Here is a 23,959-nt window from a genome sequence, read left to right on the forward strand (position 1 = left end):
TATGTAATTGACGGTTTAATCCATAATAAAATATCACAATATCTGCAGATATATTGAAACGTTGCTTGAAATGGCTGTGGTCGTGTTTGTTGACCAGATCACAGTAGCTAGATACTCCCCTAGTTTCTTCTTCCCAATCTCCTTTCCCTTTTAATTATTTTTTTAGGACGAATTTGACAATAATCGCTCGCTAGGTGGTTAGTATTAACTGTTTTCTTTAAAATGCGTTAAAAAGCGTAGAGCCGAATCTTTTGCCCCGACATTTTTTAACCCTTTAGTTGCCGAAAAAAATAGAAAAAAAATATTGAAAAAAAAAAAAAACCCAAAAAAAAAGATCGATTTTTTTTTGGGTTTCCTACATGATTTATATTCACCAGTTCACGATTGTACTTCGAGTGGGTATGATTTGAGATTTTCACGGCCTTATTTCACGGTATTATAGTGATTTGTTTTTGGGGTATTATGCCGTGTTGCGCTACCTCCTTCTTTAGCCAACGCTTCTAACAGCATTGCATTGTCCATTATCAGGACAAATGTGTAATGGTATTGTACTACGAGTTTTCGGACACATTGACATTGAAAATAATGCTTAATTTTTTAAAGATCAAACCAAATTTTATTTTTTACTAGAATACATATATTTTTTTAATGTCTTCTTGGTTTGGCTGAGGATTGTACCTTCCTGCCAAAGGACAGCAGTCAACCGCGCTACCAACCTTGCCAGGTGCCGATCGGGTAGGATTGACATTCATTTCATATATTCGCTGCTGTAATTTCATACGATTTCAGTGAAATGCATATACGTTTTACCCGTCTCACAACGCTGCCCAACCGGATGGCGACACAACTCAATTGCCTTAACAGTGTACAGACAGGGAAGATCTTGTTTGATGTCATAACTTTTTTTATATGTTATTGTGCGTGTGCGTGATTGATACGCCGCATTGATAGATTACATTGTCATCGATAACGAGTCTTTCCGCCGAGTTTCAGCTTAATCGGATGCCGGGAAGTGGGTTAATTTCCGCCTCTAAGATAAAAAAGTAAAATTCTAATAGACGTATTTAAAAAGAAATAAGTTATTCTGCTACAATCATTGATATTGATTTTATGAACATACTTAAATTTAATAAAAAAAACGATACAAATTTGAAAAATGTGTTGAATACCGTCAAATCTATATCTATAAAAATGCTTGTTTGTTTGTTCCATATAAACTCGAAAACTGCTGGACCGATTTTGTTGAAAGTTTGTTTTTATTAGTGCAAGGAGTGTTTAGAGAGATGTCCGGAGAAGACTTCGCATTATATCTGCACTGGAACGTTATACGGAAACGAATAAAAGTCGATATATTGTAGTTTTTTATTAGTAACAATGTGGAATACAGTAGTGAATGGTAGAGGAAGACTTAACTCATCATCTATGAACTGGATTGAGTTACGGAGTTGGATAAAAAATATAGTTTTTTTTAGTATTATCAATGTGGTATACAGTAGTGAATGGTGGAAGTCGGGCACGCCCGTGGAAGACGTGGCACGATCAAGTGAAACAAAAACTTATAAAAAGTAAACTTTTGAATTCTTTAGAATAAAATTATGTCTCCCTAATAATAGACCCAGTTTTCGAGTATACTAGAATTCACAACTTCAAAACTTTACTCCAAGCCAATCATGACCCTGAGTAACGCCGGGTACACACGTCAGCTAGTGAATAATACAATTAAGATTAATAAATGAATGAAATAAAGAAAAATAAGGCTTCACACCCAGCGCTTGTGCTTTCGTACCGCTTTGTCACACATTAATATACATTATATTGTCAAATATAATAGCCGGGAAGCTACCGCATACAATACATTGTTAGGTGTGAACTATGTTAGTAAGAAACACCGCCAGACACGAGTGCGAACAGTGGGTTGGTTGTTCGACAGTAGTACAGCTGTAATACCTACGTATCGAACTCGCTAAGGTAGATTCAGAATTCAGACTCGGTTCCTCAGTTGACTCCGGTCCACGCTAAACACCAGTCCGCTTTACTCTGTCACGGCGCGTGACACTTTGCGCGCACTCGAAAAGCAAAAGCTCGTTCAAAGTTCTATCGGCGCTGTTAGTAGGGCGTCGAAAGCTCGTGAAGTGAAAGTGCTGTCATGAGGATACGGAAGGACATCGGGGGCGTCCCGACGCCAAATCTCGGGATGATTTCGCTGATTTGTGCGTTCGTCTTCATCAAAGGTTTGTTTTATATTTATAAATATTATTTTTAGTTTTTGTAAATTAAAGATACATAAATTAACATGAGCAGTTTTTTTTAGTTTATTGTCAACGAATTGCACCGATAGATCAGAGTCAAAACAAACTTCAAATTTAATGTGCAAAATAATAATTAAGATAAATATTTTTTTCTGCAATGTTTATGTTTCTCTAACCGTTGCATACTGTTGATAAGCAAAAATTGTGGAAATTATACATCGTTTTAACTTAATTACTACACGTAACAACTATTTACGTCGGTATAGATGGTAAAAGACGAATTAATTATAATTCCATTTTTATTCATAGTTCAAAATTTACCTTTGCTGCCATTTTGGTTTTTTTTTGTAGGCACACTTGCAAACGTTTCATTTCAATCTAAATACGTATTAATTGCTAATTTAACGCAAACTAAGAACCAAATAACCATTTCTCCATGTAATCAGAAGAATATGCGAATTGTATAATAAAAACAAAAAACCTGAAGGATTCCGTCATTTTTTTTTATACATATAGTACTTTTGGTAGGAAATTGAAGTCTGTTTTCCTTTAAAAAAAAGAAAATGTGTACTTACTTCATTCACTATACTCTTTAAGTACTTTTTTATGACTTATCTCTAAACTTGATTAAAAAATATTTGTGCACTTTTTTTGACACTGAGCATTATCTATATACAAAATAATTTTCTTTCATACTTTTTCCTTATTTACATCTAAAAAATATTTAAATTATTATCTACCAGTCAATCTATGAGAAATAGTTAGGATGCAGGCGAATTCTCAAGTTATTGTTTTATAAAATTACCTTTTAATTACTGTCTGTATCTGTGTTTTCTTCTTAAATAAATAAATAAATATTTTTTTCTAATAGTTATTGTTAAAACAAAGTGTAAATTCCATAATAGTAAATAAATTATATTTTCAAATTCGGTGTAATTCTTTTCTTAATCATTTATCCAAAACTCCGAAGCTTTTCGCAACGTCATCTCTAAATACCAGTTTTCGTTTGTTTTTTTTTTCTGAAGTCTGAAATTTTTAAAGTTTAAATATTATTATTAATCAAGTATTTTTTTCTTTTGGGTACACGCTCAACAAAAAAAGGATTAGTAAGTTCGCAAACGATTTTAAGTCCAAAAAAATACTGGCACAATTCCTTGGATATGATTAGTATTCATTAAACAGGATGATGTAAATCACAAAAGTGCAAGAAATGATTCAATCTGTTATACAAGAGTTTTTTTTTGGCAAATATTTGCGCTACACTAATTTATCTGCCACCACCGCTGACTGCTGATGCTGCGGGGGAATTTAATTTACGTCACAGATTTTACGAGCTAAAAAATGCAGTATTGCTTTTATAAATGTACAATAACAAACCAGTATGGATAGCACTGGCCTTTTGCGAAGAGATTTAATTTATTTTTTTATATTATTTGGTTTTACGCCCAGCCGGGCTTTTACATGGATTTTAAAAACAGAATATGTCTAGTGAGCTATCGAAAATTATACAAAAAAAATGATTTAATAGTAAACTGACAAACTGTATATAAAGCAATATTAGTAATAATAACAGTAACATAAAATAATACAGAAACTAGAAAAATACTACATGTAAGACAAATCACTAAAACTACATTACCAACGCTAGTAAATTATAGGATTCCACAAATTGCTGGTAAAGATAACGCTTTATTCTATAAATGGAGTCAATAAATATATAAATAGTACCCACATACTTGTTGCCCAGATCATGCATCCTATTGGTTAGTGAGTGTGTCTGATAGTTGGTTATGTATGTATTGTAGAAGAATGTTTTATTTTGTCTTGTATTCCTAGTCGGCACATGGAATTTAATAGTGGAAACGATGGCAAGACTGTCAATTAAGTTGTTAATGACTGAAGAGATGATTTTAAGGTTTTAATACTTATTTTACTTAATTTAAATTCGGAAATGTTTCTTTTATCTTAGTCCTTTAAGAAACGATTTTCCTAGGACGGGCTGTTTAATTGAACTTTTAGTTAGAAATTAAGTTCTGTGAAAGTTCTGGCGTAGTTCTGTAATTTTTTATTCATGGGCGGGGTGTTTCAATATTTGACTTGTCAAATATTATTATTTTTAATAAGTGTAGATATGATATATTTACACTAGTAGTAGTAAGTGTAGATATGATATATCCATCTAGTGGGCAATTCAGAACTAACAATGACTTTCCTACAAAAATAAAGTTTGTTGTTTTCAGGTGAAAATGTGTAATAAACAATAATTATTGTTGAATAAAAGATACTAATACATATTGAATTATTTGGAGGATTTGTAATAAGCCAACGTAGCTTAATAGTTAAGAGCAGCTGACCGGCAATCAGAAGGCTGCAGGTTCAATTCCCATCGGCGGCATTTATTCTTTCTCGGGAGATTTTCTCAATTTTTATGGGTATTTCAGGCGAATATTTATTGTAATATTTTAAAGCTATAATTATTAGCCTGAAACACCGAATCGAAAAATTCTTCCGAGAAAAAATGTATACCGCCGACGGAGCACCTCATCGGCAATCAGAAGGGTGCGGGTTCAATTCCCGTCGGCGGCATGTATTTTTTCTTCGAAGATTTTTTCAATTTATTTATGTGTTTCAGGCTATGCTATTACTCAAAAATAATATTTTATTTCTTGTGCTTTGCATAAAAAACCTTGTCTCTTAAACATTAGTTAATCATTAAAAATTAGAATAATCATTTGTTATCCTTTGAGCTATGCATAAAAACCTTGACTAATTAAAATTATTTTATCATTAAAAATATTAGTTAAATATTAACTTTGAAATTTGATGAACTGTTTAAATTCAGAATTTTAAAATAATACAATCAAAATTACGAGCAGTACAGTACATTTATTACAGAATTGGGGATGAAAAAATCAACATTGAAATTAGAAGATCGACGCTCAATAAGACTTAATTAACTTAATTAACCCCCTTATTATTATATCTGTTACCAAATAAAATTTAAAAGGTCTGTTTTATAGACTCATACATTCACATTTAAATTACTTGATTGAAATCTGGGGAAACACGTATGAAACATGCATAAATGAACTACAAGTAACACAAAACAAAGTAATCAAAAAGCATTTCACATCAAACCTAGAACATCCACAAAAAACTTATTTATGGAAAGTAGTTTACAGTTTTGTTAACATTAAGAAAACTATATGAATATAATACGCGTCTCCTTATTTACAAAATAAATCATAAACTCATACATACAAATACAGAATACATTAAAACGTCCCAAATACACACACACTTTACACGGCAACACGATAACACACATTTAAACACCATACACACTCACTATGGCAAGCAATCCATTGCTTACGAGGGGGGTAACATATATAATTGCCTCCCAGACAACATTAAAATTGAAAAAAGTGTAGGTTCATTTAAAAAAGAAATTGTTCACTTTTATGCTCAATCAGCGAAACACCGAAAGTGAATAATATTGTTATGTTATGTATTTGTAGTTAAATACGTGAAAATTTAATTTTCTTTTATCTGGAATAAAAACTTTAAAAAAAATACTTAAAAAGTGATCCTTGATAAATGTACGTTTAGTTGGGATATGTTAGGTTAGGTCACGGTAGATTAGGTAAGCTTCGGTAAGGTTCGGTAAGGTTAGGATATGTTAGGTTAGGTCACGGTAGATTAGGTAAGCTTCGGTAAGGTTCGGTAAGGTTAGGATTCAAAGAGGGATTCAAAATTAATGGAAGCCATATGACAAGATTTAGAAGGTGACGCATATCGGTTGTTGTATAAAGTTTAAAACAAAAAAATTAAATGAATTCCGTACAAGAGTCCCAACTGCTCCCAACCGTGGGGAGCCAGTGAGACCATTGCATATCCAATTAGTGTACCTATGTTATGAGGCTGAAGGTTATAGGGAGCGGAAGCTGTGGTAAAGAGCAAGGCGAGGAAGTACCTGTCTATTCAGATCTGGTCACCGAAAACAGCTAAACCCATTTCAAGCTACTTCTCGATTCTGAATGGTGGTCTTACACCAGGACGATACTGAGAGTATCTTCCACTCTGCAACGTCTTGCAAATATATTTGATTTTCTACAATCAAAAACCCATAAATTTGTTATTGACCACTTTAATTTTATTTACACTATACCGGTTTCGGAAGAACCCTTCCTTCATCAGGAGAATATTACAATCTACCGGTTTTTAATTTTTATTGTAAATAATGACAAGCCAAAAGTTAATGTTTATTTACAAATATTTTATTATGCTTGTATACTGTGATATGCAATTATTGTTTATGTTATTAGTGTACAACGTAGATATTAAATAAACTAATTCTATCGGCCTGTGGTATACGATTGGCGCCGTCTGCATTTGAAACACTGTGAGAAACTTATTTGTGGACTATTTTATTATAATGGTGGTTTTACACTAGGGCGATTCTGATAGTAACTTCAACGGTATGACGATACAGTGAAAGGAAATAAATAAAATTCCTGGAAAACATAGCAGGATTAAGGCGATGCAGTAAGTTGTGTAATATTTTAAATTGAGTCGCTATCAATAACAACCCTTACGTAGATGGCGATAAGGTTTAAATTCCCGCTTAACACCATCCGCCTGTTTTGATTTATGCAAGAAAAAAACATTGCTAAAAAGTGCCTTTTATTTTATTTTGTGGATGTTCAGGCATAAATATTTAATTTTTTTTGATCATTTTATAAATAACTTAAATTTCCACATTATACAATAAAATCATAACCGAAAATGGGTTCGTAATAGGTAGGAGATAGGATAGTAGGAGATTTTGAACTTTAAGACAGTTTTCATAGGCCTTTACATTATTTTATTCTGGGCTTAAAAAAAGACTTATTTAAAAAATACTCGATTATTTCAAAGGCCAAGATGTATTATACACGCAGTATTTAATTAAAGCATCTAAAACATTTCTAGGCGACCAAATTTTCAAACCAAAACCACATGATTTTGCATTACTACGTATGGCATCGCCTTAAGTACATTAAGTACTTAGTCTGGTTATTTTAACGTTCGGAATACCCATAGACATTCAACTGATGTTTACGGGAAAACCATGGTATAATGTGTGGACGGCATACAAATGTAGATAAAGCGGGGACAGAGCTGTGTGGGGCGTTAAAATTGTATGGTAGGAAAATTACGTGTTGATAATTTTTTTTTTTAAATACACAATAGCAACTTGACTAACTAACTCCGCAAAGGTAGGCAGAGAGAACAACTTGGTCTTGGCACACACTCCTTGCCTCATTCACATTCATACATACTCTTTATTTATTCTGACTCATGACATGGACCGACTCAAGTATTTGGTTCATCGTGCCATGTCTTCGGATGTCCCCGACCTCTTCTACCATTCGCAATCGCGTCGTAAATACTCATTGCACTCCTTTCTTCTATCATTCGATCCACATGCCTAAACCATCGATGTTCTCCTTTCTTAATCTTACTCACTACGCTTATATCAGATTAAAATTCTTTGCGAATCTCCACATAATATCATAATAAAAAAATAAAACAAATATAGCTCCACGCACCGATAAAACAGTCAAGTTTTCTGGTACAAACAATTGTAACAGCCTTCCAGTTCTTTCTGTTTATTTTACATCGCAATCTAATTGATTTCACGTTACTATCATCTGAGAGTTGATTGCGCGAAATGCAAGTTTCCTGTGATATTTACACAAACGAGTTAAATAGTTTTAATGAGTTTATCTCGGCAGTCTTTGCAATGTTTTATGATTATTTAGACTGGGACGCAGAGTGACGCGGGAGACAGGAATGTTCCACTTGGATTAGCTCCTCATAGTTCAAATATTATTCACAGATTACATTATTATCTATAAAATTATTACAGTCATTCGCGTGAAAATGTGCATATTCTAACATATATTTATTATTTCATATGTTAAAAATTAGTAACTTGGTGGTAAATATTTGATGATATGTTGAGATTATGAATAAATTCGTAACATTTCGATAAAAACACAACCAGCCTTACTAAAAAACATCGAGAAATTTATATTCAATTGATAAATTACCGTGTGTGTGAATACACGGTCATTTATCAATACTCACTAATGTAGAAACTGACAAAATAACACAATTTATATTAATATATATATAATATGAATTAGTTTTTAGAATCGAAGTTATGAACAAAAAACATTATTTGAATCATACATCACAAATCAAAACTGTCATTTTGCCGGGAAGCTGACGCGCATGGGGCATGCGTAGATCCGAAGAGATGATTTTAAGGTCTTAATAATTATTTCACTTAATTTAAATTTGGAAACATGAGGACATTTTTCAATTATCTTAGTGCTTTTAGAAACATTTTTCATAGGGCGGGTTGTTTAATAGAACTTCTTACAATTCTTCAAATTTTAAATTTTAAATTCAAGTTCTGTGAAATTTCTGTAATTATTTAGTCATGGCCCGTTTTTTTTTTTTAAATATTTTTCTTGTCTAATATTATTATTTTTAATGATAAACTTGTCTTATAAACATTTCACCAACAAATGTGGAAATCTTGACGCCATCTAGTGGAAAATTCAGAACTAACAAAGACTTTCCTACAAAAATAAAGTTTGTTTTTTGTCAGGTAAAAATATGTAATAAGCAATAATTATTGTTGAATGAAAAATACTAATACAAATTATTTTGAGAATTTGGAATAAGCCGACGTAGCTTAATAGTTAAGAGCAGCTGACCGGCAATCAGAAGGCTGCGGGTTCAATTCCCCTCGGCAGCATTTATTCTTTCTCTGGAGATTTTTTCAATTTGTATTTCAGGCGAATAATTATTTTAGTATTTTCTAAAATTATTTGCCTGAAACACCGAATGGAAAAATTCAAGTGATGCTTCTATAATGCAATGTTGCCAGTTATTTCGCAACCAGTAAAGGACATTTTTTATTAGTAATATTTCAAAATAGAAATTTTACAGTCTTTATAAAATGTGTAACAAAAATACCGTTCAACAGTTGGGAAATGTTTTCTTATTAGTATGGTAATTATTAATCAAATCAAATCAAAAATTATTTATTGTAAAATAAAAATTACAAAAGGTGTAGCTTATGGGTAGACCCCATTTCTTCCAGCTAATTAGGTCTTTTTATGTTTTTTTCTATTTCATGTTTCTTTGAGATTTCTTAATGTATTAATATTCTTCAATGATTACATATTACAAAGAGGTTTATAAGATTCAATAAAGTAGTTCACGAATATTTTGAGCTGATCAACAATATCCTGCGTTATTTATTGTTTGCGATTGACTCTGAACGTTCTAGCCTCGACAAATATATACGGCTTTGATTTACAATGGTTACTTGAAGGTCGCGGGTTAAAATCTCAGTGTGCTCAGCTAAGTACTTTACATTAACTCCAAACAGGAGACCCCGTTCAAAATAATTTTCCTCAGGGCCTATGACATCTTCGGGATTGCTGTGTAGAAGGTATTTTTAAGAAGAGGAAGGAGTGAACATGGGTCTTGAAGAGAGCCATGTTGTAGAAGAGAGGAAATATAGAACTGTTGAATTGAAAAACGATCCGTTCTCATATGACAAATGTCAATGTTTGGCACGCGTTTGGTAAATTTCCCAACTATGCACCGATGCCAAAGGTATCAATAACGCAAGTTCCTTGGAGTATCTTCCATTGTAATACCGGTAGAACAAGGACAGCATACCTAGCCGATAACTGTGCTTTAAAGATTGCAATCCGTTAAGATATGGTGTAACACCACCACACAAAGTTCGAAAAATTAATTGAAATGGCTTAGACCATAATGACTAGCTCTGAAGAGCCAGGTACATTTTCCATCCTTTCTTCTTGCAATCTCCTTCCCTTCCGCACTCTCTTCATCCTCACAACATTCCCCAATAATTCAGGATTCCACGGACTCACTGGCTCGCGTTCGAACACTAGTAGGTAGTTTTTTTTATCATGGAATCTATTATTTATTTTCACTGTAAAACCGTGAAAATAAATTTGCAAACACGCGTATTATTTTTATCAGCGGAATCATATACTTTATAATTAGGTAAGCATTATATTTCGACACGAAATAAATCGCCAACCTTCGGATTCAAAGTAATGTCTTTTCCACAACACAATGAAAGCAGTGTTTAGAAAACACACGAGGAAAAATGATTAAATGTTCTTGAAAAAGTCTTGAGAAAACCAAGTAACTAATTAATAAAGTACCGATTCATACAATTGGTATTACCCTGAGTTTATTCTTCTTTTCCGAGTCATGGCAACTAATACAATTTCTATAAAATACTATGTATAACATTCAATGAACAGGATAATATTGTAAGTAGATTATAGTTTCCTACTAACATCGATAATACCAAGGTGTTAAATCAGCACGTGATTGGCTTAATAATGAACGCATCACGATTAAATCATTTAGACTACAAGTCGAATAACAAATTATTTTCATTTATTTTTAGAGTGTTACTAGCACAGACTCCGTGAAAAATCATTGCATTAATAATTTTAATTAAATTAAATAATAAATTTAAATAATATTTTTTTTGTATTGTCACAGCCGAGAATCGAACCCCGATCAACTGCTTGGAAGGCTACCGAGCTGACCATTACACCACGTCAATTTTTTTCATTATAGTATACAGAAAATATAAGAATTATAGCGCAGACCCCTGAAAAATCAGAGGTAGGATATTATAATTCATATTTTCTCTATAAAAATTGTTGGTAGGTACTTTATCGCCTGTCCGAATTTGTTCGAAACAGTTCCTATTTTCAAAATGACACTTTAATTCAAAGCAAATCCGAGTTCTAAAACTTCGTTCAACACGAAAATCTACTTGCGGTAGCTTCGTTCCTTTTCCATAAGTCGTAGTTCAGCTCGGTAGTTCGGCTCGTGTGTTTATACGCATCCTTAGCGGTAGGTAACTTCTTTGAATTGAAATACCTGCTCTTTGAGGGAAACCCAAGTGCTACGTCTTTACTGTTTAACGTATGGCGCAGCTGTTGTTTAGATTTTTGTTGACTGTGTAAAAGCTGCGTTACAACTAGGTATGAAAGTGAAAGATATTATCAGTATCACCCTGGTTCAATACCACCTTTTATAATCAAGTCGTTGCTTAAAATGGCTTTAGCCGTGTTTAATCATCAGATCTAGAGTCAGGATTTTCTCAACCATCCTCTTCCCCAACTTACTTCCGTCAAACTACCTTTAACCTTGAAGCATACCTCAATAATTGGAGTTGCAGTAGTCTCACTGGCTCCGGGCAGTTGCAAATCTTTTTCTGAATTCATATTTTAAAAACACGTTGTCCTTTAAATAAAATCCTCCCCACCATTACACGGAGAAAACTTACTGATATAAAATACTGTTAATTTATTTAAAATCTTGTCGATTTGTTCGTTTTCCTGTTAAAAACGGGACTGCAGGCCCTTAAAGAATGAATTGACAAAGTTCCTTACAAAGTATCAGTTAAAAGCGAATGTTTCACGAGAACGGCGGGACACGTTTTCTTACAAATGTTGATATTGATATTGACATACTGATATTGCCACATTCCGTCATGATATTTATTAGGAAAAGAACACGTGTTCTCGAAATATTCTGAAAAAATAATCTATCAGTAAAATGGCATGATGTTAATTTTTTTAACAGGATAATTTTTCTCCTTGTGATCTCTCTGCTCTCGAGTCAGATTGATTTCAAGTTCAAGTTAGTTCAAATCGGGAATAGTTCAAAAGTGTCGTCACTTCTCTCGCGCCATGAGTGTAGAGCGGGCATTACATTTAACGAAACCTAATATACATATTTAATTCTGCCAAAAAATACCTGTCTGATTCTTAATCACATTTAAACACACCTGGAAGAACCTTTTGACGCAGGTGGCATCAAGCTTTGTGGCCAGATGAATAAACTACCGCCAAATTATAACAACGGGAGACGTCGTTCGTGTTTGTACCTTGTCAACTGAGATCTCCAAACGAGTTTCAGATGTCATTCTACGACTTTTTTCATTAGCTCGTATTGAATTTAAGTAATTGTTTAAAACGGCGACTGATTGAAATCCCATCTGTGTTACTATTTGATGCTAATGAGAATACATTATTATTCGTATTATTTTAGCGCCACCGCCAACTTTATATTTATACACCGTGTTTCAGATTGGTATCGCCAAACTTCACAATATTCAACACAACTTCACAATATATCTTAGCAAAATGTATGTTTTTTCAAATGGAGCAAATTCGACCATTTAAAAAATATTTATTTTTGTTTTAACTTGATAAGTAAAAAGTCAAATTTAATAATTAATGAAAAATTTTTTAGCGATTATCAAACTAAAACAGACTAGCTCTCCAAAAGTATTTTTTTCTGATTTTTCTGTTTCAAATTTTCGTTTGAAAATCGCTAATATTGTCTTCAATAATTATATAATATTTATTTACGATATTTTAAATAGATACACTCTTATTTATGTCCTAATATAATTCATATATTCACATGTATTATTTAAAAACATAATAATAAAGCAATCACAACATATTTTCTCAATTTAAGTTTTAATTGATTATGATTTCAACTAATGTTATTTATGTACATAGTATGGACATACGTTTATGTACTGGTATGGATTTGTGAGTTTGTTTTGTAAACAGATTTACAGTTCAAATTTAAATATTGAAGACAATATTAGTGATTTTTAAACGCAAATCTGAAACAGAAAAATCAGAAAAGGAAACGGTCACATCTGGGACTCGAACCCAGGACCCTTGTCTTTCCGGGACAATGCTCTACCAACTGCGCTAATGGGACCCTATCCTCATCGGTCACTTTTAACTGTATCATACTTCGAATAAGAACTACCAACGTTGTCTTCATTTTTTCACCGCACATTTTTATTGGCAACTATCTTTATGTATGATCGCAAGTTAGCGCAAGATAGCGCAGTTGGTAGAGCATTGTCCCGGAAAGACAAGGGTCCTGGGTTCGAGTCCCAGATGTGACCGTTTCCTTTTCTGATTTTTCTGTTTCAGATTTGCGTTTAAAAATCACTAATATTGTCTTCAATATTTAAATATTATAATTTGAGGTTTTACTCAATAAGTTATTCCGAAAAATAATAAGATTTACAGTTCTTTTACGAGATTGATGAAATTTTGCACACTTGACCTTCAAAACAGGATTAAGGTCACTATCTACATGAGATATTGATAAACCACCCCACCGCATTTTCCCACCCCTTAAAGCTGAATTTTGATACTTCTTGATGAAATTTTGCACACTTGATGTCCGGTCAGTTGATGAGTTGGCATCGTGCCTGTTTCCCATCCAGTTCGTTTTTCGCTGTACCATCCTGAAACACGGTGTATTAGATATAATTATCACGGTTTTATTATTTTTTCCTGTGAGGTCTCATCAAATATGGAAATAAATTAGCGCTGTAATTTTTTTAAGAGAATCCATACATAATTCAGTACGTGGCTTATGAATGCTGTCAATAACGAGTGTCGCAGAGTAAAATTAATTCCACATGTAACGCCATTGTCCATTTTATAAAAATAGTCATGTTTATGTGTTATTTAATGATAACCAGCAGAAATCACTATTTTAATAATAAAATATAAAAATGAAGAAGAAAATAATACTAATAAATCTAAAACATGGAACAGAACAAGACACGGTCTCAACTGGGAATCAAACCTAGGATATATGTTATACATATCTTTTTTAATTGTTTCCAGTACCAAATATTGATGATATATGCAAACTTCCATTATAAAAATGTGTATTAACAACAATAACACAGAATATCAAGAAAATAAATAAACAGTAATCAAGAAATAACACAGAATATCAAGAATTTTACAAACTGATGAGAAATGGAAATCAATTTATTACGCCAATCTTTAAAACAACTCAAATGCAAAACCATTATATTTACCAAGCCATAAAAAACTACAATAATCTCCCTTCCGAATTGCGCTGTATTACGAAGAACAAATAAATAAAATCAAACTTTTTTTCCAAAAAAACTTATAGTAAAAAAATATATATATATAGTTTACACATAACATAATATTATAACATAGAATCTAAGTAAGAATCGTGGCTCCCTTATCAGGCACAAGAGCTCCTCTTTTCTGATAAGGTATACATGACCAATTATGAACCTAAATATTATATTTTACAAAATGTGTATGTACTAATGTAACCCATATGATCTATATTAAAATAATAAAAATATATCTTGCCGGAACAACGACGATAACCACTCGTCCATTTGTACCTAATTATTTAAAATCGGAATCAAAAAAAAAAAATTTCAACTAATTCTCCCACATTAAAAATATAAAGTTTATTTTATTTTGAGGTTCATTTTTAGCACCGCCCAAAAACTGCATTAATGCAAACACAAGTCCTTGTTGCTATTAATATTAAGCTAATTCAAAAATGTCCCCACACTGAAAATAATATTTATCTCATACTTACCTGTGCCCTGAACTTACCGTGTGCGATTTAAAACGTTCTCGATTTGCAATTAATAAAATTTGCATTGAATATCATTAATTATTTGTCTAGTTTGGTACCTACATACTAAAGTATCAAGATTTAAAAAATATATATTATTTACAAAACAAATTTCGATTTCAGACAGGAGTAAAAAAGCGGCCAGGCTTTATTTTATAACCAATGGATGCCATTATCAAAAAAAACATCATCTTCGTTACGGTCTTCTCGTAAAAATCTTTATTTTATGTAGGGATTATCAAATACATTCTGATTTTTAATGCATTTATACAAGGTGTCCTTGGTTAAAGTTCAGTATCTTCGAGAGGTGATTCTACATGATTTTTTTAGTTTATTTGGGAAACTTCAATGATTTATGAGAGAACTTCAATGAGAGAAACATTAAACACAACCAAAAAAATATGAATAATGATTCAAGAAAAAATAACGTGGAATTGATTAAAAATGAAAATCTTTTTAAAAAAATCACACGGAGAAAACTTACTGACATAAAATATTACTAATTTATGAAAAATCGCTTCAAATTATTCGTATTCCTATTAAAAACGGGACTGCAGGCCTTTAACGAATGAATTTAAAGATTTCCTATTAATCTATCCTAATAAGAAATCTCGAAACATGTGTGCTCCAATATTTCATATGAATTTCAATATTTTTGCATCTTATTATTATATGATAAATGCAGTTGCATTAACAAGTGTTCCGATATATTATGAAAGTACTTTGGAGGATTATTATCATCGCCAGTTTAAATGGGTTGTTGGCTAAATGGTTCTCCAATCCGCAGAATCCAAGGTTGCGTGATTACTCTCAGTGTGGAATAATGAGAATTTGGATAATTCCAATTTAGTTTTTTATTTTAACAAACTCACTTATAATAAATAATTTTATGAACAAATAGATCACATACGCTAGAGGAGATTTAGGTCTAACTTGACGTCTAGACAGAATAATATTATTTGCCGCGCGAGGTATCGCGCGCAGGTTTACAATGATACCAGCCTCATAAGAATGTGGGTAAAAATAATGTTGCCTTTATATTCGGGAGATGTAAACTCCCTATAATTTACCCCACAGTACTAATAATTTGTTAGAAAATGACCTGCTGTCACCTTTTTAACAGGATTTTAATAAATCACCAATACGCGTTTTTCTCAGTGCAGAGATAAAACCACCTAAATTAAAATACATAAAAATAATTAAAATACATACGTACGTCATAACATAATATTAGCAAAATTATCAAAAATTAAAAAAGGAAAACAAACATAATGAAAATGAGAAAAATAAGTTTAAAATGTTACAAGAGCAGGGGATAAATAACATTTTGATTTAAAGCGATGCACTACGTCGTGTAATATTTTAAATTGAGCCGCTATCAATAACAACCCTTACGTAGATGGCGATAAGGTTTAAATTCCCGCTTAACACCATCCGCCTGTTTTGATCAGGACAAATGGAAATATCAGCGTCTAGGAAGATGTTTCTGTGTTTTGTGCATGACCTTCCGAAAAATTAATCTTGTGTATATTTAATTTTTGGGATGTGGGATACTTGGTTTTATTTATTTATTTTATTCACTTTACGTCCATAGGACCTTTACCCGAGTATACGTGGTATAATTTTTACTATATAAAAATACAAGAAATAAAACAAATTTAAAATCAGAAGAGAGACAACGCAAGAATAGGTTTGGAATAGGTTTTAAATATGTTATACAACATTCAAGTTACCGTAAAACTTATAAATATCATCTAAATATTAATTTCCCATAGTGTGAAACCTCTGTATCGAAGAATCAGCAATTTAGTTGCACTTCTGCATTCTGTGGTGGAATAAAGTATTGTGTCTTGTTGTTCTTGTGGGTGTGTTTAAGTTTATAAGTTGCAGAAGTTCAGAACGGTTTGATCGTATGTTTTGTATTGGAAAGTGGAAATGAATGTTTTCTGGAATTGAAAAGTTCCTTGAAATTGTTTTAGCTATATTTGGTGACCAGGCTTGATTAGCCAGGTATTTCCCAACTTTTGTAGGGTATTCACAACAAAATGTTCCAATCTAGAAGAAAAGGCTAGCAAAGTAAACGAAATTTAAGTAACAAATGTACATTGAAAAATAAAACTCAACAAAACTAAAATCTCTAAAAATTATTACATATTTAATGCCCAAGAAATACAAAAAAAAGTATAAGTTTTTTTTTAAATGCTGCCATTTTTTAAGAAATAGTTATCTTGTATACTCATTTATTCAATTGGCCACAAGTCAGCGAAATATGGTGTTAAGATGTCCGTTTTCAAGTATTCAATTAACAAATTTACTTAAACTTGAAAAACACACAAACTTTGATCATCGAATAATGTACGCCACTGAACAACTCTCTAAATATCTCACCCACTACGCTAAATATTTCTGAATAATATAATAAAGCGAAAAATATACAACCACGTGAAAATCCCACATGAAAAAGTTCACATATAAAATGCCACGTGAACAAATCCACATATAAAATTCCACGTGTACAAATTCACATACAAAATGCCACTTGAACAAATTCACATATAAAATGCCACGTGAATAATGTGAACAAATTCACTCATTTTTTGGTGATTTCAATTCAATTATGAAAATACAAATTTGTAAATTAATGATCTTTGAACTTGAATAATGTAAAACAATACATATGCACTATCAATCGAAATTAGTACATTCAATTAATCACTAAAGTCAAAAACTGGACGCTTATTGTAATCTTTTCACATTAAAGTTATTACAGAAAACTCACAAGCCTTACGTTTCTTTAAAAATGTAAGAAATGTGGCAAATAAAAAGGATATAAAAAAGTTTACTGCGCATTATTTCATTATTAAATCGAACATGGAATTATACGATGGAGACCTTTTACATCTAAGTACATACGTAACCTGAATAAAATTCAAAAAGCGATCATAAAGACCATATGGAAAGTACCCATAAGAACGCCTTCGATTGAAAATTTCAATAGTATTTACGTACCAAATGTACAACAAACATATGCCGAAAATATACTATAAAAACTATTAAAAGATACTGAATCCTCGATTCGTATCCATCACACTAGATCTAATCCAAATGACATAAAAACTTTTTAAGTTATAAAACCACATTCGGATGAAGAAACTATATTTATTTTGCAACAAAATCTACAACATCCTTTCTCCAAATATAAAACGAATAGAAAAGTTTAATGAGTACCAATTAAGATAAAAATCGGTCTGTAAGAGGTCAATGAAAAAAATAACAACAAAAAAACTAGAAAGAAGACAAATAAAACAGAATTGAATGATAGTCCTCCTTAGCACGGGATATCCTTGTGAGGAGGACTAAGAAATAACATATAATTTGCATGTGCAATTTTAAAATATTTCGTTAAAATTTAAAAAAAAAATTAAATTGTTTATTAATATTCTACAGCTCTGAAACAAAACAAGCATGGCAGACAAAAAAGTTTTAACCCTTCAGTACTTTCATCAATTTTTTTCAGTTTCAATTTTTTTTCTGTGTATTTAAAATGTGCTATACACATTTTAATTTTCTATTTTGTATGCATTATTTGCATTATTTTAATAAACATTACTATTTTTAAATAAAAGAATTTTAATATCAAACGTAGAAAATGTTGTCAAAAACGCTTACTTAATTTTATACTCCAACCATAGAAAAATTGAGAGAACTCGATATTTCGAAAATACTTTCTTTTTGTTTGGGGAGTTTTTAAGAAAACTGTACCTTCACTTTTATCTTGTTCATATAATACAAAATAAGAAATAATTTTTAAAGTTAAACCAATAGCAGCGTGACATATGAATTATTCACTTTGGCTATTTTTAGGATTTTAGTAATAGCATTCGGTATAAATATTTGAAGCAAACTGGAAAGAATTATTATTTTTTCTTTCTCACATCAACAAATGACGTAATTCTGCATGGCAGAAAATAAATATGTACATAAAATATGAACGCCGGGTCATGTATGACCCTCAAATGCTAGAAGGGTTAAATATTTAACTTTTAATGTTTTATCTTTTAAATAAAAAGTTTATAAAAACCAATATTAGTCTGTAGCCTCTAGCCCTTGTTGAATAGAATCTCCCCTTAATCTCCAATTACCCGAGTAGGTCGTCTCAAAGACAAAATAATGTAGAATATGATGCTAGTTCTCCGATTAAACAGTGTAATAATAGCGAAGGCTGAGTAAACAAAATATATTATTTTATGTAAATTTTGGGTTCAGTAAGTCGGAGAGGAATTTCTTTAGAGGATCTTCGGGTAACAGGGTGGTTCATATTAACCTCACTCGACATATTAAAACGAATCATTTAACTCTTTCAGCACCGCACTTTTGTTTTCACATAGAAAGCATTCTTTACGCTTGATTAACTCCTCAGGCTAATTTGTTCGGTTTTGGGAACAAACCGCTATTACCCGTAGAGTCAATTTGTTCGCTTTTCGGAACAGCTCATATTGTCTCATAGAAATATCTGTCTCTCATACCGCCATAGTTAGAAATATTAACTTGACGGTGTAGGAAAGAGAAAACACCAAGCTTTATATTCAAATATAGATATTAATCAAACAATGATTAAAATTTAAAACCAAAATCTTGGACAGCAATTTGAGAAAATTTATGAAACTTGAATTGTGAATTTTTTTATCAATTATTTTTGTATGAAATTACAAAAAAGTGAGGTGGAAATAATGTCTATAACACATTGGTCTAATAAAAAATGAGTTTTTTTTCGTTATCGGTAATGTTAGTTCAGTGTTAAGACGAATAAACGTTAGATTAGCAATTTTAAAAACTTTTTTTGTAATTTAAAAATTTGAATATTCCAAAATTATATGTTTAGTTCAAATAATAAAATTTCAAATGCATATTTTGAAAACAGTTTTTAGTTTTCGGATACGTTTAGAAATATACCAAATTTTTTAGAATGACTTCAAAGCATAGACATTCAAATTACTGGACATGGCCTAAATCTGGGTATCATTTCGACGAGCTGGAAACAAACCATGTGACCATATTTTTGGAGAATACTTTGAATAAATGGTGACATCAGTCGTACATTGACCTTGGAGGTATCTCATTGTGTCGGGAGGGTCGTGCCGTTTTCAGTCGTTACCATGGTTTGGTATGGACAGCACAGGGGCTTCTCCATCCGGTCGTTTCTTTAATATATTGAATAAACAAAATTTCCGGTACTGGGCTGAAAATAACATAAGGAAACTTCACGAAAGATCCCTTCATTCCCCAAATATGACCGTGTGGCGTGCGATTTCAAAGTTTGGGGTGATTGGGGCTTATTTTTTTGAGTAGAATAGACGAACGGTGACTGTCAACGCTGAACGATTTGTTGATGACAAAGGCAATAATGACAAATGTGATCTATGGTTATGTACAAGGTGTTGCCGATTGACGTTTTAACGATTTAATACCGTCCCAAAATATTATTTCTTCTCGAATGGCTACTATCTATACGAAATTAATGATCGCGTAAAGCAAATGTTTCTCACGTATAGTTTCCATCGCGAGATTGTTATTAAAAAAACAGCGTATATAACGCCCATATTTATTTATAAACGTACATTTTTGGAATGTTTATTTTTTGCCTGTGGGCAATTTCTTTTCAACCACCCCATTACACAGTCGAAATAAAATAATGTTGCGTTTTTCCGCGTAGTGTGGATGTTTTAAAATATAAATTGTCTTCACGTGGCATCTGTGAAGGGGGTGGGAAGGGATGGGAAGGGACGAGGAAGGGGTAGGGAAATGAGTTAAGGTGAGACGGCAACGTATGCTGGTGGGAATACAAAGTGCTTATTTAGATTTGACTCGAAGGTGGCTTTTGTTGGAACAGCCATTATTCCAATAGGAAAGAGGAATGCACAATAAAAACAAAGAGATATGTGAATGTGGACAATACACAGCAAAATACAGGGTGTGATTCTTCAAGAAAATTATCGACGTGGGAAGTAAGTTAAAATATAATTTAATTATTGAAGACAATATAAGCGGTTCTTAAACGAAAATCTGAAAAGAAAAATCAGAAAAAGATACGGTCTAATCTAGGACTCCAACCCAGGATTCTTGCCTTGCCGGGGCACCGCTCTACCAACTGAGCTAATGGGACCCTATCTCCTTCGGTTATATTTAACTGTATCATACTTCGAAAAAGAACTACAAAAATTTTCTTCATTTTTCTCACCGCACATTCTTATTGGCAACTATCTTTATGTATGATCGCAAGATTCAACCTGAACTTAATGCAGTTAGTAAGTATCCTTAGATAAAAATATCTTATTTTTATTTTAATGTGCAACTTTTCTGCAAGTATAGGATGTATATTTATTTTTTGGAATAACTTTTAGAAAAAGAAAGTGCCCCGGCAAGGCAAGCGTCCTGGCTTCGAGTCCTAGATGTGACCGTATCATTTTCTGATTTTCGCTAATATCATCTTCAATAATTAAATATTACAATTTGAGGTTTTACTCACTAAGTTATTCCAAAAAGTAAAAATATAATTGTCTTAAATATGTATAATATGTGCGAATACCGCACTCGTGTTACAACTGCACCCTACTGTCCGGAGGCAGAGGGTATAAGGCATCCTCAACTGGGGTGGGTTGTGGGGCTGAAAGGAGTGAGGAGGGAAAGGAGATGGGAGGTAGAATAGAGGACCTATTTATTCAGATCTTGTCACAAAACACGCAAAACCCATTCTATCCGATCATATTATAAATTGTCTGTTTGAAAATCCTCATTTAAAAAAATCACTAACGTAAACCAGGCTTTAAATCAAGAAAAGCAATTATTAATTAATTACTTTATTATTCCTTCAATAATATCAGTCAAACGCGAATAAATGCTTTACCTTAAAAGGAGAAACGATACATGCATTACTTGAGTTAGTACATACTCAACCTAGAAATAACTGGTGTCCTTAATATAAATAAATATGTTTAAAAAATACCCCATTACGTTAGTTTTACATTTTTTTCTCCTTTATTTCCCGTTTACCTTCTGCCATCCCATGACCATGCTAAACTACAGCAGTATCTCGGTTGACGAAGTAGACAGGTCCCGCAAAACACATAATGAATTGGGACTAAAAACTTTTATCAACATGGCAACACTGATTTTAGAACAAAAATCAGTTTAGGTTCAAATGTTACGTTTGACTTATTGACCGAATCTGACAGATTAACATGGAAAAAATATTTTTCATTTTTTATTTTAGTTTTGTTATTTTTTTTAATTTTGATTTTAATTCAAAGAAAATTTATATTGGATACATTTTTTAATGTTGTATCAACCGCCATGCTAGAGATATAGAGATGTGGGGATGTAGAGATGTAGGGATGTAGGGGTGTTGGAGTGTAGGGATGTAGAGATCTAAGGAGGTAGGGATGTAGGGATGAAGGGGTGTTGGCATGTAGGGATGTAGGGATGTAGGGATGTAGGGATGTAGGGATGTAGGGATGTAGGTATGTGGGGTTGTGGGAATATAGGGCTGTAGGGATGTAGGGAAGTTGGGATGTAGGGATGTAGGAATGTAGGGATATAGTGATGTTGGGATGTAGGGATGTAGGAATGTTGGGATGTAGGGATGTAGGAATGTAGGGATGTAGTGATGTTGGGATGTAGGGATGTAGGAATTTTGGGATGTAGGTATGTGGGGTTGTGGGAATATAGGGCTGTAGGGATGTAGGGAAGTTGGGATGTAGGGATGTAGGGATGTAGGGAAGTAGGAATGTAGGGATAAAATGATATTGGGATGTAGGGATGTAGAATGTTGGGATGTAGGGATGTAGGAATGTTGGGATGTAGGGATGTAGGAATGTAGGGATGTAGGGATGTAGGTATGTGGGGTTGTGGGGATATAGGGCTGTAGGGATGTAGGGAAGTTGGGATGCAGGGATGTAGGGATATAGGTATGTGGGGTTGTGGGAATATAGGGATGTATGGAAGTTGGGATGCAGGGATGTAGGGATGTAAGATTGTAGGGATGTAGGGATGTAGGGATGTAGGAATGTTGGGATGTAGGGATGTAGGAATGTAGGGATGTAGGGATGTAAGTATGTGGGGTTGTGGGGATATAGGGATGTAGGGAAGTTGGGATGCAGGGATGTAGGGATGTAGGATTGTAGGGATGTAGGGATGTAGGGATGTAGGGATGTAGGGATGTAGGGATGTAGGAATGTTGGGATGTAGGGATGTAGGAATGTAGGGATGTAGGTATGTGGGGTTGTGGGGATATAGGGCTGTAGGGATGTAGGGAAGTTGGGGTGCAGGGATGTAGGGATGTAGGATTGTAGGGATGTAGGTATGTGGGGTTGTGGGGATATAGGGCTGTAGGGATGTAGGGAAGTTGGGATGCAGGGATGTAGGGATGTAGGTATGTGGGGTTGTGGGAATATAGGGATGTAGGGAAGTTGGGATGCAGGGATGTAGGGATGTAGGATTGTAGGGATGTAGGGATGTAGGGATGTAGGGATGTAGGTATGTAGGAATGTAGGGATGTAGGAATGTTGGGATGTAGGGATGTAGGAATGTAGGGATGTAGGGATGTAGGGATGTAGGTATGTGGGGTTGTGGGGATATAGGGCTGTAGGGATGTAGGGAAGTTGGGATGCAGGGATGTAGGGATGTAGGTATGTGGGGTTGTGGGAATATAGGGATGTAGGGAAGTTGGGATGCAGGGATGTAGGATTGTAGGGATGTAGGGATGTAAGAAAGTTGGGATGCAGGGATGTAGGGATGTAGGATTGTAGGGATGTAGGGATGTAGGGATGTAGGGATGTAGGGATGTAGGGATGTAGGGATGTAGGGATGTAGGGATGTAGGGATGTAGGGATGTAGGAATGTAGGGATGTAGGAATGCAGGGATGCAGAGATGTAGTGTGCCCTTTTTTATGGCGGGCGAAGTTTAATGATTGAAGATTTTAATCATATGCATAACAATAGTTGGTAAATTATACAATTTCGATTTAGTTCATATTTTATGTAACGAATAATAAATTAATAATTAATTGAACATTTATAAGTCTGACATTTTACATGAATTAAGACAATTGAAGAATGAAAAATTTATGGAG

The 23,959-nt window shown here is 33.0% G+C and overlaps 1 protein-coding gene across 1 annotated transcript in view; it reads left to right on the forward strand.

The window, feature by feature from the left end:
* The first annotated feature begins 2,009 nt into the window (after positions 1–2,009).
* LOC149425519 (uncharacterized) overlaps positions 2,010–23,959 on the forward strand; it is a 177,475-nt gene continuing 155,525 nt past the window's right edge. The window contains exon 1 of the mRNA XM_089651154.1: positions 2,010–2,231. Coding sequence (XP_089507280.1) covers positions 2,147–2,231 — 85 coding nt within the window. The 5' untranslated portion in view covers positions 2,010–2,146. The remainder of the gene's footprint in view (positions 2,232–23,959) is intronic.

This window comes from Hesperophylax consimilis, chromosome 3 (genome assembly GCF_061612785.1).
Source record: "Hesperophylax consimilis isolate HC1 chromosome 3, BYU_Hcon_1.0, whole genome shotgun sequence".
Classification (NCBI taxonomy): domain Eukaryota; kingdom Metazoa; phylum Arthropoda; class Insecta; order Trichoptera; family Limnephilidae; genus Hesperophylax; species Hesperophylax consimilis.